This window comes from Ctenopharyngodon idella, chromosome 19 (assembly GCF_019924925.1).
Source record: "Ctenopharyngodon idella isolate HZGC_01 chromosome 19, HZGC01, whole genome shotgun sequence".
NCBI classification, from domain to species: Eukaryota; Metazoa; Chordata; class Actinopteri; order Cypriniformes; family Xenocyprididae; genus Ctenopharyngodon; species Ctenopharyngodon idella.
In genome coordinates, this window is record NC_067238.1 from 7162106 (window position 1) to 7179079 (window position 16974).

Genomic DNA, 16974 nt, shown 5'->3' on the forward strand with positions numbered 1-16974 from the left:
GTTCCACATGTCGTGATCCCTCCACGTGAGTGGTCCCATGTGTGTATTTGTCCACGGTCAACTCCCTACGGCGAGCCCGTGTCTTTCCCTAGCAGAGCCAGCTCTGCTGTCACCTGTCAGATGAGTCTCCCCCTACCCAGGTGGAGCCATCCCAGGGACTCCATATGCGAACTGCCCACGGCCAGTCCATATGTGTACTCTCCACGTAAATTCCTCCCCTACGGGTGGGTAGTGGTCTCCGCAGCGTCCCCTACGGGTTCGCTTCCTCAGTGTAGTCTAGTTTACTTAGTGGGTATGTCGGAACAGCAGTAGACTCTCTCGGCGTAAGCTCGCCCCCTTCCCCGTCCCACTGGTGCGGCGGGTGGCTAGAGCTTGCGCTGGGCACTGGAAGGGGTTCATACTGTGGCGCTTTATTTGGGATCCCAATTCGTCGGTCACTACTGACGTACGTCGAACGTGACCGACTGAAAGGGAACGTCTCGGTTACGTATGTAACCCTCGTTCCCTGAAGGAGGGAATGGAGACGTACGTCCCGTCGCCACAGTTGCTGTACCCTTGCTGTAGTGCGGACTAGATTTTCTCCTCAGCGTAAAACAGAGTGCGATGGCATCTGCTCCCCTATTTATACCACCTGGCAGGGGCGGTGCGCATTATGCAAATATCGCACGCCAACTCCATTGGCCTGTTGTAGTTCACTCGAAGCTGATAGGGCTCTCTAGCGATATCCCAATTCGTCGGTCACTACTGACGTACGTCTCCGTTCCCTCCTTCAGGGAACGAGGGTTACATACGTAACCGAGACGTTATACACACACACACACACACACACATACCCAAATCATACTGGCTGTTATGTATGTTTTGTTGGTCTTTGTATTTGTATTTTGCATTTAATTTCTTTTCTGTAAACATTGTAATTGTCTGTTTGCATAATAAAAAAAAAAAAAAAAAAAGAGAGATTGGTTGGGACTTCACCCGTTCCTCTTTCATCCTGAGGCATCAGCACTGCTTTGGCTGCACAGGGTCTAACTCTAGCTTTGGGGTGAGGCCCTTGACGCTTCAGAAATGGGTAGCGTTTGGTAGCGGAGGCGTGGCTTGACTTCAGGCTTCTCTTTCGACTGGGATGTGACGGGTGCTGATGCTGGCCTGGTTCACTGCTGAGTCAGCTGGGCCGTCTTGGAGCGACTGGAGGCAGTAGAGGAACTGGCTCTTTTTGGTAGGAAGTGACATATGGCTTGCAATGAATTCTGGGTCACGATGCAGCGCCCCATGAAGCCGTCCACCGCTGAGCCAAACAGGCCTGAAGGGGACACGGGGGAGTCGAGAAGAGCCTCCGAGATGAGCAGCGACAGCTTCTTCCACTCGGGTGAGCTTCGTGTAGCCCTTTTCTTCGGCACCGTCAACCATGTTGAGAGAGCGGCTGAAGAAGAAGAGTGGACGGACACAGATTATGGGGTGCTTCACGTCCTGGTCAGCTCCTGATGGACCTCTGGGAGGAAAGGGGCTGGACGTTGGTGAGTCGGCTGTGGGCGGGCTCTTCTCAGGCTGACCAGTCTAAACCGAGCTCTTCTATGGCTTTTGTGAGGACTCGCAAAAGCTGTGTATCCATACGTGGTTGTGCGTCATCAGGCTCTTTAGGCAGCAAAGGGGCAGAGTCATCACTGGAGTTTGCCCACTCTTTGCACTCAGAGGCGGTCAAAGACATACCCTGCATCCCAATGTGCATACTATCCACCTTATCTGCCCTAAATAGTATTGAATATTACTAATGTCACATACTTGATAGTATGCATATTGAGACGGAGGCATAGAGTATAATCTGTCATCAGACCAGCCAAACAAGACCATACCACTCGCGCCAGAAGAGGGCCATTGATTCTCGCGGGTGAAGAGTACAGGGGACTCGCCGCGTTGAGGGGGAAGCGAGGCACTTAAAAATTGTTAATTTGAAATCCATACCTGCAGCTGTAAAAAAAATTGCTTACATTTGATCTACTTTTAACACTTGAATTAATATAAACAAATACAAGCAGGGCAGCTCAGTGGGTAGTACTGTCACCTCACAGCAAGAAGGTCCTTGATTTGAGTCCCGGCTGAGCCAGGAGTTAGCAGGTTGTCAGTGTGGGTTTCCTCCAGGCACTCCAGTTTCCACCACAGTTCAAAGACATGTAGCATAGGTAAATTGGCAATACTAAATTGTCTGTGTGTGAGTCCTATGATGGACTGGCCGTCAGTCCAGGGTGTTTCCCCTGTCTGTGGCCCAAGATGGTGGGACAGGCTCGAGCAATAATGCAATCCTAGAGAGGATAAGTAGTGTGGAGAATGGATAGAAGAGTAGAAGCAATGTTCCCAGGGGAAGGTTTGAAGGTTTTTTGCATAACCAAAAAAAAAAATAAAAATCTCAAAACCTCTCAAAAGCATGGATGTTTTGGACATCTTGAATTTTCAGAAAACATTCAGAAATAACATTTTAATAACATTTTTAATATGATAGAATGTAATGTTCCTCTAACATTCACATAAACCAAGAAAAAAAAAACTGAAAAAACATTTAAAAAACATTCAGAAATAATGTTTTCATAACTTAATGGGAATGTTAGCAAAACATTCTGAGAACATATTTTGTTAGTTGGGGGGATAAAAAGCCTGTGATGTCTGGCTGTGGGAAGAGAGAACCTGCCATAAGAGTGAGCTGTGCTGGACTGAGTTTAAACTGCTGATGAGCAAGTGTTTTGATTGATGCTGAAAAAGCTCTTGTGCTAAGTTTATTTTGTGTATTAAGTTGTGAATGATGATTTTGGAGTTTGCACACCCTTTCACACACATTTTTTCATCTGTCTGGAGTTATGATTCATTAAAACAAAGTCTGGTATAGAATGTAGAGCTCTTTACACATGAATACCTACCTTCCACCATTCTTCATTAGAGTCATCAATCACCATAACTCTATCACCAGGACTAAGATAAAAACAGAGAGAAAGCCAAATGTGATAAGTGTCTAAAACTGTGTGAATGGGTAAAAACTCATGTTTTCTCTGAATCCTGAAGCCTGATTTTTTTTTTTTCATGTCTGTGTAAGTGCACAGACAAATATCGTTTCAGCTATTTGGGGCGGGGTTGACTGTCTATATCAGTCACACTGGGACGCTGTCAGATCAGAATCTTTCTTCAGTGCAAAAAACATCTCACTGCCCGAAGAAGACTGAAGACGCTCCACTCATCTCTTCTCGCAGCAGACTGATGACGCTTCAGCAAGCAAGCTGATTCAGCGACCTCTCCATCCGGCGATGGCTGCACCCCAGTGGATTCCTTATTGTTGCTCGCACTGCGCTGACAGCTCTGTTGGCAGCTCAGTATGACACTTTCCTCTGTCTCTATTAGGTGAGACTATAGAGCATATTTCACTGTACAGGAGCATGTTTTCACCGCTGTTTGTTTTTAAAACACTACGCTTCTGAGTTTGCCGCTTGCTAAGGACACGGCCATGCCAAGCCACGTTCATCAGTGACGGATGCTATTGCATATTGCAAGAGCATGAGTTTCGCCATGCTGCTTTCGCGGATTTTTTTTTTTTTTTTTTTTTTTAATAAAGGAGCTTCTCCCCTCATTCTCTACAGTTCTCTCCCTTTCAAAGCCTGAAATGAAGAAACAATAGGGTCGCAGGGCTGAGCTGGTAGGACTAATGAGCTCACGTCGGTCCATATCCCACGTGTCTCACTCTGTCTGCAGCAAGGGGATTCCCCAGTGCTACTCACACTGCGAGAGCAAGAAGTGCTCTGACAGCTCTGCTGCTGGAAACAGTGCTGGCAGCTCAGTATGACGCTTCTCCACTGTGTCTATCAGTCGAGACTCATAGAGAATATTGACTGCAGAAGAGCATGTTTTCTCCGGCATTTGTTTTAAAACGCCATGCTTCTAAACGCACTGCTTGCCAAGGCCACGCCTGCACCAGGCCACGTTCATCAATGACAGATGCTCTCACTGTGAGAGAACGAGTTTTACTGCGATGACAGCACTGCAGCCAAGAATAGCGCTGATAGCTCTGCAGCTGAGAATAACATTCTCCCCTGTGACTATCAGGCAGGAGCATAGAGCATATTTCACTGTACAAGAGTATGTTTTAACAGGTGCTTGTTTTAAAATGCCGCTTCTGAGGGTGCCGCTTACCGAGACCATGACCACGCCAAGCCACATTCATCAATCATGAATGTGATTGTTTCACTGAAGTTTCACTGTGGTGACAGCACTGCAGCTGAGAACAGCAGACATGTTCACAAGTCCCTGATGTCAAGTCCAAGTCAAGTTGCAAGTCTTTGAGGTCCAGTTATTGTAATTCACAGTTTATTTAAATATCAAAACAGTACTTTTACTTTAATAATAAAGCACACAAAATACTACTTAAATCATTACTATTACTTTCTTACTTTATACAAAATTATACCATTTAGAACCACTGCAAGGAAAAAGTGCTGTGTATTTTCAGCTACATGAGTTGCCATAGTTTGCTGTAGATCTCAAGCAATGCTGGAAAATGTAGTCTTCCCAGTGAGCGCCGGCGGTAACAAAACCTATGTATAGACAAGCGTTACAGTAAACAACACAATGAACAACATTTCCATCTGTGTGTCTCGTTTGTTATAAGGCGATATAATAACGCACTCCGACTCAACAAACTGATCTGTGTAAATGAGTCGGACAGGGTCATAAAATGCGTATGGAAGTGTTCGTCCAGTCCAGATACAAATTAACTTGGTAAATCTGGATATTATGTGCATTAGCAAATACTTGGGCAAAAAAAAAAAAATTAAAAATTAAAAGGACATGTACTTCTTGAAAATGGACCGCAAGCAAGCCTCTGCAGCTGTGCAACACTGCAGCTTCCCTTCGGTTTAATCGATTGCTTTTCAAATTAAATGACAAAGGCAAGGCTTGGCTATATTGTTATTATTTGTTGCTAATTTATTTAACAGAAGTTTTCTAATGGGTGATAAATTTGCGTGCCTTCAGATGCGTCACACGCTCGCTGGCTTAGTGTGTTTAGAGATGATTTGTGATATTTGCTGCTGCAGCACATATTTGGGAAGGAATGAATGAATAGTAAAATGTGCTGTTTCGTGCCATCATGTGGGGTAGTAAATAGAGAACATAATCACGTAATCAGATGAGAATGATGCTCTCCCCTGTGACTATCAGGTGAGACTCATAGAGCATATTTCACTGTGTAAGAGCATGTTTCACGGGTGTTATTTTAAAACGGCAAGCCTCTGAGTTTGTCGCCTGCCGGGCTCCGCCCACTCCAAGCCGAGTTCATCAAAGGCGGACACTCTCACCGTAAGAGCATGAGTTTCACCTTGCTGCCCAGTTCGCTGCCTGTGCATTACATACAATGGTGGCACTTAAGGTTTATTAGGCCAAGTTTCTCCATGACATGAACAGGCCTGGACCTGACCTTGCGATGTTCAAAGAGCTGCACAGTGCCACAAATTCGACCCTGCTTGCTGCTAAAGCCACTGCCCAAGCCACTGGCCGCAGCTATAACAGGTGCCGCTCTACCGCTCCAGCACAAGACACAGCCTGTAGCACTTCAAAACAAAATGCTTATTTTTCACGAGAAGAGCTTTCGGTTCCATTTTCGCACCTCATCCACTCTAGCTCTGATTGCCAGTTTTGTCAATCAGAGCAGTTGTTTGACAGCTTCGGAGGCTGCACTAAAGTGCTGCCGGTTTTGAAGCAAAGAAATGTATTGTTGATGCGATAGTGCTGGCTTACGGTGGACTTGCTGTGCCCCTTAGGAGTGAGTGCCCACTCCACTAGAGGTATGGCCTCCTCTTGGGTTTGGTCCAGCTGAGTCTTGATTGAAGACATCTGTGCGGCAGCCAGTTGGTCCTCGCTGTCCGCTTTTATCAGATTTTACAACCTGGACACCCCTGCTCTTCAGGCACGGATGTTGATAGTTTAATTCTTACATTTAGTGTAAGTGGGCTCCGACTGCATTCTGAGCCCCTCCCTATGCAGCTGTCAGAGGGGGACCTCATTCAAGCACTTCCAAGCTGTCGGCTCACAGAGTGAACTCTCTGGTTACTCACATAACCCTGGTTCCCTGAGATAACAGGAACCAGCATTGCGTAAGCTTGCCATGCTACTATGCTGCCAGTGAGTCTTGCTAGGCACTGGTCAGTCGAAAGATTCTGATCTGACATCATCCCAATGTGACTGATATAGGAAATCAACCCTGCCATTTTTGGCAGGCTGAAACGTTATTTGTCTGTGCACTTGCACAGATGTGAACCAATCAGGCTTCTGGATTTGGATAAAACGGGAGATTTCCCCATAAGCATCAGCTAACTGACCAATGCTCATTCCCGTTATCTCAGGGAACCAGGGTTACGTGAGTAACCAGAGTGGTATGGTGTTTGGGAGACTTTCTGTCACGCACAAACACACATACTGGACTTACTGTAATTCTAAATCATTTTGCTCTTGAGGGAGGAACTTGTAAAGTGCCACATAAGTGTGAATGGAGTGAACTTTAGGAGCCTGTGAAGTGAAAACACAAAGCAATATCCAATCAGTAGTTTATAATTTAAACATAAAAAGAGTAGATTAATCTCTAGAAAAACATCACAGATGATACAGAAATGTCACCTTACCTTAGATATCTCATCTAGTTCAGAGTTAACATTCTCAGGAAGAGAGACATCTGTAACTGAGAGAGTGTTGTTTTTGCTGTACTTTGCTGTGCCAGTTCTGTAATGTCTAGTCTGTTTGTTTAGATCATTAAATCTCATATACATCTAGAGCAAAAATAATCTACAGATTGGAAGCACAATTAAAATAACATACTGTATATATAAAGAAGCCAAATAGAGTCTATCAAGGTTGATCTCAAAATAATAGAATCATTTGTATTGTTCTGTGGCAGTGGTTCTCATCTGGTAGGTTGTGACCTAAAATGAATTCTCTTTGTGGAAAACAAGGAAAAAACAATACCAAATGTGAATAAAATGTAATTAACAATACGTTACTGTTTGTATCTCTGGTTTTCTGGAACATTGAGTTGATAGATCCACCTATGGGAATGGTATCCAATTGTACAAAGTCTGGTTTGATACACAGGAGTGTGTGCCCAATGGTGACCAAGGTGAAGGTGTTACATAGGCAGAGATTTGAATGACATGTAGTAACATGCATAATTAAGCTTAGCAGCTCATACAATAATGAAAATGGTGTTAAACAAGGATATGTGCTCCTGTCTGTCAAGTCAGACTTGGTGCAGTTGGATGCTTTCTGCAGAGGTCAGGTACGGATGCACTTCCCATAGGTGGATCTCAAACATGAAATGATTGATATTAATCTTCTGGGGTCTGAGGGGGTTTTGGGGCCCTGGGGAAGTTTTGACAAGCCCTAACATTTGTGCTTTTTTCAGTTGTTAATAAACATATTAACTGTATGTAATTGTAATTATAACATATTAAAAGTGTCCTTACTCTGTATTCAGCACGAACTGGGCTACCATAATATGTGAGCAACATGTACATGTTTGTATTTTTGAGAAAAAAAAGGTCACTGAAAGAAGGCACAAAACACATACTAAATATGTGTCCACAAGCCTAGAGTTTTTATATAAATCAAAGCTGGAAATGTGCTATTCCAAACCCTTGACATTCAACAAAACATGTAAACTAAGCTGACAGATTTGAAGCAAGATCACAGCGAAACAATATATGCTTATACAGATTCGCCGAGGAGGCTGAAGGAGACAACATACAAGAGTTTATTGAAAGTTTCATCAAGACGGAATTGTCCCTTGGGGCTCAGCCCCAAGTCACCACCAAATGTGAATCCCCGATCGGTTATTTACTTTCTTGAATATAGGATTAAAGAGTTGGTCCTTTATTCAGCATGGAAAAAGAGGAAAGTTTACCTGAAAGAGAGACTAGTGTACTTCGACCAGGATTACCCCGTGGAGACCCAAAAGAAGAGGAAGGCATACACTCCTGTAAGGAAACTACTCAAAGAAAAGGGTCTCCGTTTCCAGACACCACCCCCAGCCAAACTTCAAGTATTTTTTGAAGATGGTCCCATTGTTTATAACAGTGCAATGGAAGTGATGGAGCACCTAAAAAAGAAAGGATTGACCACGGCCAGCATCAGAGAAGATGACGCCACCGCATCAGCTTCAATGGAGAGGCTGAGTAAAATCTCCTGGGAAACAGTGGGTGCAAAACCGCAACGCGACTGAGATGGTCATCAGGTGAGGGCACGGTTTATTTCCGTTATGGCTTGAAAAACCCATAAATCAATAACGGTTAAGTCTGGGAGTTGCAGCGTCTGGAGCGATCAAACACACAATTGTAAAAGTCAATCTTCTCAACATGCAGACTCCATAATGTTACTACTGTGTGAATATTGTTCTTTTGTATATTGTGTAGTGTTATGCATGCCTGAAATTTGAAACTACTAGATACAGTAATGTAGATAATCTAGGTGGTGTTTCATATCAAACAGGGTATTTGCAGGGCATTAAAAAGCATTAAGTCATTAAATGGATTTTGCGAAAATTAAGGCCTTAAATGGAATTAAAAAGCATAAAATTTAATTTTTGGTTTTGAAGAAAAATAATACTACCAGTTTATTTTGAATAAAGCCTAAATAATTAATAACTTTTGATTTGCTGTCGCAGAATATGTACATTGGTGTGATACACACATGGAACCAGTTTGGTAATTGCCTCTGGCCGGTGCAAAATTGCCGTAACGCTGGTTTGGACAGCGTTTTTCTAAGAAAGCACGTTGTGACGAATATAGCAACTTGTTAACCTGATCCAGCTTCTGAGACCGGAATTTTCATTACTGAATGATTCAGCGTTTTGAATGAATCGGCCATTTGAATGAATCGCTTGAATGAATGAATCAATGACTCACTCATTAAGACAGTTACTTGCCACCACCTACTGGTGGTTTAGTTTCATTTTTAAAAGTATCATTTCCCCCCAACATTTCGTATTTGTATTTTCAAAAAATATTTAAAACAATCCCATAACACTATGCAATTTAATCAGATTAATGCATTTAAAGCTGAAAGTTCAATGCAGTTGTAATCAATCAAAAATATGCAGATTTACATATGTCAGAGCTGCAATATTCTGAAAAGATATTGCTTCAGAACAAATTTATATTTCCACCACCACAAAAAAAAAAAAAAAAAAAATACTATATTTTTTTTTTCCGGACAAGCAACTGTTTTACTCATACAAGTGAATGACCGATTTATGCATGTCCACATGAGAAGGCTTAATGTCGAGCCCTGTATGTAATCTTAATGGGCTGCGTTTCAGTCACCATTTCATATTGAGTGACAACAAAAACAGAAAAAAATATATAGATTAAACAATTTTATTTGGAATTTGGCTGTATTAAATTATATTATGTGAGCAAAAAGGGTAGCACCAGGGAAGCAAACAAATGTTGGGCTGACACTTGGCATAATGTGAATACAACAATGACATGATGAATTTTCTAATTGCCGTATGTCGTCATCTATCGACATTTAGCGGCATATATATATATATTAAAAAATTTAAAAATTGGCATTAAAAGGCATTGATGAAACCTGTAGAAACCCTGTCAAATTACACCTTGTTTAATGAATCACACTTTGGTGGACATAACCATCTCATAGAATGTGTAAGACTTGATTTTCCTGCTAAGACAAAAACTGAGATAAAGCGCCCTGCAATAAACCAATAAACTCATCTGGAGAGAAGATCTCAAAGAAATAGCATAGGACAACGCCTTGCCCTAAACTGTCCTCACACATCTATAGTATGCAAACACACACACACACACCCTCCTTCTTTTCCCACTGACTCAAGTCACTGAAAGTTCTCCAAGAATTCTATGTATAATGTATCTTGTATATCTATTGTTTTTTCCTTTCATGTTTGGTACCATTTGAAATGTCTCAGTGCGATTGGTAAAATGGTCTCAATTTCACAGCAGTCACTGGTATTATGAGGAAGATTGAAAACTAAGGAGAATTCTGTCCTCCTTTTGGGTGGTGTCTCTTCAGGATATCTGATAACCCACCCCTCTCCCCCCAACACAGGTGTTGGTGTAGTAATTATTTACAATCCTTTTGTTCTGGTCTGGGTGTTTAAGGGAAAGTGCAAAGCAGCCATGTGGGATCTTCTGTAGCCAGAAACCCCCATGCAGTGATGGGTAAGTGTCTTAAAAACACTAATCCACCACTGTGTGTATGTGCATTCCTTACTCTTAGAGTCATCTTTGAGCAATTGATGTTATGCATTTATTATTTCTGAATTGGCTTCTAATTGTCCAACTATGTAATTGGCATGATACATTTTTACTTGACAAATAAAATGTTATATTTGATTTACTCTGGATTCTTCTGAAATAATTATGACCAGTAGATTATTGGAGTCCATATTTCCGCAAATCTGCGTCAGGATAGATTCAAACTAAAGGCCCATGAAAGGAGCCTGTAAGCACATCATGGGACTTTTTGATTTTGTCTATCAACTGGCTTAGCAAGTTGCAGTATTGTGACTAAGAAAACTGTGTTTTTGTATGAACAAGCATGTGGCGGTTCAACTCAAATGCATTAGTAAACTCTGCACCCTCTGACTAAGAATCAGAACTGGCGAATTTGTGACGTGAGATCCACTCTAAGCGATATGGGTCCATAATGAACGAATAATTGAAAGTATGGGATACCCAGAATAATCAAATATCTAAATTAATACATAACCAATGATTATTTCTAATGGAAACACAACCTAAGAGTAATAATCGTTTGAAATTGGAGTCAGATTAAACGAGTGAAATTAAGTGAACTTCACAGGGGCGCTGAAAAGGCATACACGCATTAAACCTTCGCCCAGGCCGTCGGATTCTGTTTTTGGGCCGATGGGGGGTTTCCTACAAATGCATTGTATGTTTGTTATATTTATCAGAGTATAAATGGACACAAACTCCAAGCTTACTCCCCTCATGTAAATGAGTCCACTTTCAAACAAAGAAACTCTCCCACCACAGAATTGCACCTTTCTCACTGGTCAAGCCAAAACCCAAAGGTGTGACTTCTGTAGAGGTTAAAAAGCCCCACGCAGATCATGCTCTCTCTGCTGCTGCTGCTCTTTATTCCTGCTAATACTATGGATTGCTGTCATGTGAGACCCTACCTGGCCCCCGAGCCGGGCTGGCAGGCCTCACTTACCATGCACAACTTCCTCAACAACGGGGACAAATTAACAGCGGAATGTCATTGTCATTTCTTCACTCAATGCAGAAGATATTGATTACAACTTCAGCACCATCAGAACTAACCATCAAAAATTTCTATTTCTGCATTTGCATGTATCATACATTTGAACACTAAATGACGATTTAGTATTAAGTTTGAACCCCTTTGTTAACAAAAGTGCTTTATAGTGAGAAACTGATGGTTCTTCCAGCTCATTAAATGACTCTTTTCCTAGCTCCTTTCCCCTGATATGTTACGGCTCAAATTCATTTCCACTCTCATTTCCTTTATATGCGTGATTTTGTATGTCTGTGTGTGTTTAGTCTAGCTATGTGTTCGTGATTTAGTTAAATAAAACTTTGTGCACATTCTGCGAGTTGATTCTGATCTTCTTATAAAACCAATGTCACTGATAACGATTACGATCACAGTGTTCATTGGCCAAACAGATTAATTGATTGTAATATTAATTCAGCTACATTAAGTTAATTCGAAAAAAGATTCATGATTAATTATTCATATTTCACCTTTGAGCTTATTTGCTATATATTTTATATATATAACCAGTTTTCAATCTTGTATGTTTGTCACATGAGTTTTATTAACATCTTATACATGCATACACTTTTCTGATAAAATCAGATAACACCATAGTTTAAATGTACTTTCTACGAACAGTATAAAGTTTTTCAAAGCTATAATGCATGTTTAATTCATATGATAAGAAACTTATATTAGTGATATTAGTGAAGAAATCCTAATTTTAGTTGTTAAAAGAGCGTAAGTCTTCAAAGACATCAAGAGAGTGGCATCCCAGCTTTTGACGTAGGACGCAGGCGCAGCGTGAGTTCCAGTGACGAACACGGAAGCGCAGAGGAGAGAGCAAAACAAAACACCGGTCATGAAAAAGTACAAAACTAGGATTTGTAAAGAAAAATGGCAGAGGATTTCGATATAAGCCAAGAGGAGACTGAGTTTTTTGCCCAGCCATATTTGCTTGAACCGGAGCATACCAACCAGGAACGTCGGGAGAAGGAGGCTGCAGACTTGCTGCCTATCTTTTTTAGTGAAGTTGCCGTGGATCATCTCCAGTAGCCACGTCGCACCCGTAACGCGCCGCCGTGGTGGTGCTCATGCAGGATGTGAAGCTATACCAACAGAGTTTGAGAGTGTTTTCTGCCAAGAATGGGCGATTGGAATGCCACCTTTAGAAGTTTGATGCTGCCGGTGAGAGGATTGAGCGCTGCTGTGTAACACAATATGAAGGGTTTCTGCTTTTGTTGAGCCAAAGTGTACTCGAAGTAGTATTCTTCTTACCTCGTATAAAACTGGAGGCGTCGACCAAGGACTGAAGGACCTGGTGGTGCACTGTCTGTGGAGTAAGTTTTTTTTTTTTTTTTTTTTGTGTGTGTATATATTATGGTATTATAGGTGTGGGCTAGCTGTATTCACTCTATGCATTTGTTTTACAGTCAGCTCAGGTTGGTGGCATACCGAGTTGTGCTAGTTTTAAATGTTAAATTGCATCTAGAGATTAAAACACAATAATAATAATTAAAAAAACTTTACAACAGTTACATGAGCAATTACTTATTTACGTGCACAGTACGTGTTTATATAATTTTTCCACGGGTGTATTTACATCCCAGCAAATAGCGAGTAACCATAGCTTCAATCGCTCAGGATCCTTTACAGGGAATTTGTGAAACGTTAATGGTGCATCTCCCTTTGATGTCGGCACACGTAATCTCAAAACTTTAGCTTTGTTGTAGCAACCCGGATATTCACAAGAAATCAGCATTTTAACACTAATAAAATGTAGAGTATAGCTCAAACAATTCGCTTCTTCATGTGGATTTCCTTTGCTGTACACAACTTGGTTCTCGCGAGACTAGCATATTCTCACCGGAGCACACACTGTGCCTGTGTCCTACGTCATAAACTGGGACGCCACTCTCTCGTGTTATGGCAAGTTTACGCTACAAAATTTTTGGCTAGTTAACGAGCTCGCCGACAGGTCGGGCTGTGATCGGGGGAAAATCAGTGGGTGATCGGCGCTCACCAATCTTTATGTGTGAACTACAAACCCGATTCCAAAAAAGTTGGGACACTGTACAAATTGTGAATAAAAAAGGAATGCAATAATTTACAAACCTCATAAACCTATATTTTATTCACAATAGAATATAGATAACATATCAAATGTTGAAAGTGAGACGAAAGTGAGTGAAATGTCATGCCAAATATTGGCTCATTTTGGATTTCATGAGAGCTACACATTCCAAAAAATTTGGGACAGGTAGCAATAAGAGGCCGGAAAAGTTAAATGTACATATAAGGAACAGCTGGAGGACCAATTTGCAACTTATTAGGTCAATTGGCAACATGATTGGGTATAAAAAGAGCCTCTCAGAGTGGCAGTGTCTCTCAGAAGTCAAGATGGGCAGAGGATCACCAATTCCCCCAATGCTGCGCGAAAAATAGTGGAGCAATATCAGAAAGGAGTTTCTCAGAAAAAAATTGCAAAGAGTTTGAAGTTATCATCATCTACAGTGCATAATATCATCCAAAGATTCAGAGAATCTGGAACAATCTCTGTGCGTAAGGGTCAAGGCGGGAAAACCATACTGGATGCCCGTGATCTTCAGGCCCTTAGATGGCACTGCATCACATACAGGAATGCTACTGTATTGGAAATCACAACATGGGCTCAGGAATACTTCCAGAAAACATTGCCGGTGAACACAATCCACCGTGCCATTCACCGTTGCCGGCAAAAATTCTATAGGTCAAAAAAGAAGCAATATCTAAACATGATCCAGAAGCGCAGGCGTTTTCTCTGGGCCAAGGCTCATTTAAAATGGACTGTGGCAAAGTGGAAAACTGTTCTGTGGTCAGACTAATCAAAATTTGAAGTTCTTTTTGGAAAACTGGGACGCCATGTCATCCGGACTAAAGAGGACAAGGACAACCCAAGTTGTTATCAGCGCTCAGTTCAGAAGCCTGCATCTCTGATGGTATGGGGTCGCATGAGTGCGTGTGGCATGGGCAGCTTACACATCTGGAAAGGCACCATCAGTGCTGAAAGGTATATCCAAGTTCTAGAACAACATATGCTCCCATCCAGACATTGTCTCTTTCAGGGAAGACCTTGCATTTTCCAACATGACAATGCCAGACCACATACTGCATCAATTACAACATCATGGCTGCGTAGAAGAAGGATCCGGGTACTGAAATGGCCAGCCTGCAGTCCAGATCTTTCACCCATAGAAAACATTTGGCGCATCATAAAGAGGAAGATGTGACAAAGAAGATCTAAGACAGTTGAGCAACTAGAAGCCTTTATTAGACAAGAATGGGACAACATTCCTATTCCTAAACTTGAGCAACTTGTCTCCTCAGTCCCCAGACGTTTGCAGACTGTTATAAAAAGAAGAGGGGATGCCACACAGTGGTAAACATGGCCTTGTCCCAACTTTTTTGAGATGGGTTGATGCCATGAAATTTAAAATCAACTTATTTTTCCCTTAAAATGATATATTTTCTCAGTTTAAACATTTGATATGTCATCTATGTTGTATTCTGAATAAAATATTGAAATTTGAAACTTCCACATCATTGCATTCCTTTTTTATTCACAATTTTTACAGTGTCCCAACTTTTTTGGAATCGGGTTTGTACTCAACGACGCATCAAAGAGGTTTGCTGACACGTCGCCAACACCATATCTGGAGCTGTCGGCCAACTCGATATCCTGTGGTGTCACGTGTCGCGACGAGACAGCCAATGAAATATACACTGACTGATGTCTATGGAAGCAGCAATAACAATCCATTCAAATATAATTTGTCGACGTTCATTCATATCAGATACACATTGTGTAAGTAACAATTGTAAGATTGAAAATATCTAAAGATATTTTAAAATGAACAAAGACATTTGCTTTACTGTTTCAACCCGCTCTCTCTTGCTACAAGGGCCATTTGGAAGACACAAAGGTGTTGAAGGTGATCAAGGCCTGTAGGCCAAAATGTATATCCATCAGGGGTCTACAAATGGTCACACCTTTAGTACAGTGGGGGAAGTTTTAATGTCCTGATTGGTCAGTTTGAATGTCTCATATTTTGGTTTCAGTCACATGGTCAAGGAAGGGATAAAAGAAGATTGTAACTGTTGCTCTGGCTCTTTGATTCTTGGCTTTTCTTGGGCATTCTCTCTGGCCCTCTCTCTCTCTCTCTCTCTCTCTCTTTCTCTTTCACTCTCTCTCTCTATCTCTCAGGTAACTTTTGACATACATGCTGGGTAAGATTAATGGTATATGATTTTATCATCTCATACATCTATTTTGTAATTATTTTAAGTGTAACCATAATCAGATATTGTCATTAAACCCTTTCTATTACAAATGATGTGCTAACTAGTTTTGATTTAGTATTAACATTAATGTGCTCCCTATTGCAATACAATATTGTCACACTGTAGCAATCCTCCCACATATTTTGCTATTATAACTGCGCTTATTTCCGTCGTTGGTATAAGTTGAAGTGGGTGGTTATAGACAAGAAATGTACAGTTTTCTGCCATCTTGCTGATAACGTTTCTTTAGTCGCTCGGCAACCCTACAGCCTGAACCCCTGTAGGAGGTCCACCCTTACACTATAAAGCTCACTCACTCATTGTTCACTATCTCCCAGTTCACCAGCCACATGTATTTCAGCACAAATGGATGAATTCACGTTATATATTAAGATCAAAGTCATTATATAGGTTTTTAAATGACAAAACACTCACTTGCACATATTTGAGAATCGGAATATCAGATAGTTGATGACATGGTGAGAAAAACAATACATCTGTCATACAGCGTAGCCTGCTGGCCACGGTGTGTCACGTGTGACAAGCATGATGCGTCGTCATGGAAACAATAAAGGAAAACATTCTAAAATAACAGTCGCCTTAACTCTGTGAGGTCAGCCAGAATGTTTTAAATTTATGTGTGAAAGGATTATTTCAATTTTAATTCAAAATTTAATCTAATTTCCTCCCAACATCCATTTTCAGATAAAGTTGTTATAAAGCATAGATTAGACTGGACATTATTTAATATAACTCTGATTGTATTCGTCTGAAAGAAGAGAGTCATATACACCTAGGATGGCTTGAGGGTGAGTAAATCATGGGGTAATTTTCATTTTTGGGTGAACTATCCCTTTAAACTGAGTGACAAAGCAATCTCACTGCAGTATTGTTAATGGTGATTTGAGCAACGTTCATTTCTCAGAACGAGTTACGTATTATTGTTTTCATATCGATCCACTCGTGTGAATTTGAAACAAATGGGTAGAATTAATGGTGTTAATGCTAGCCTAGCTAACTACTAATTCGCCATTGTTTGTGAAGTGAATGTACTGTTTTGATTGGTGAAAGTGTCACAGTTTCTAACAAAAGTGAGTACACCTCTCACATTTCAGCAACCATTTTAGTATATCTTCTCAAGGGACGATACTATAGAAATGAAACTTGGGGGGGTCCGATGACGTCACCGAGCTGAGAGGGTGTATGGAGCCCTAGCTCCCGCATATCTCAACACTTTTCAAATTTTATCTCGATCTAACTTCACATTTGTTTGAGGTTAAATACTGGAACGACAACATGTCTAGCAAGGTGGGAGGCACTTTTCTGACTTAAAAGGCCCGAAAGCCCAAT

General features: G+C 41.3%; 1 protein-coding gene across 3 annotated transcripts in view; it reads right to left on the minus strand.

Moving 5' to 3' along the window:
- Window positions 1–16974, minus strand: part of LOC127501088 (SH3 and cysteine-rich domain-containing protein 2-like) — a 240555-nt gene that overhangs the window by 45236 nt on the left and 178345 nt on the right. For 2 of the 3 annotated variants that reach the window (XM_051872875.1, XM_051872878.1), the window contains exons 7-9: window positions 6651–6706; window positions 6458–6537; window positions 2907–2958 (exon numbers count right to left, since the gene is read on the minus strand). In XM_051872875.1, coding sequence (XP_051728835.1) covers window positions 2907–2958; window positions 6458–6537; window positions 6651–6706 — 188 coding nt within the window. The remainder of the gene's footprint in view (window positions 1–2906; window positions 2959–6457; window positions 6538–6650; window positions 6707–16974) is intronic. The other variant, XM_051872876.1, reaches the window with a different exon arrangement.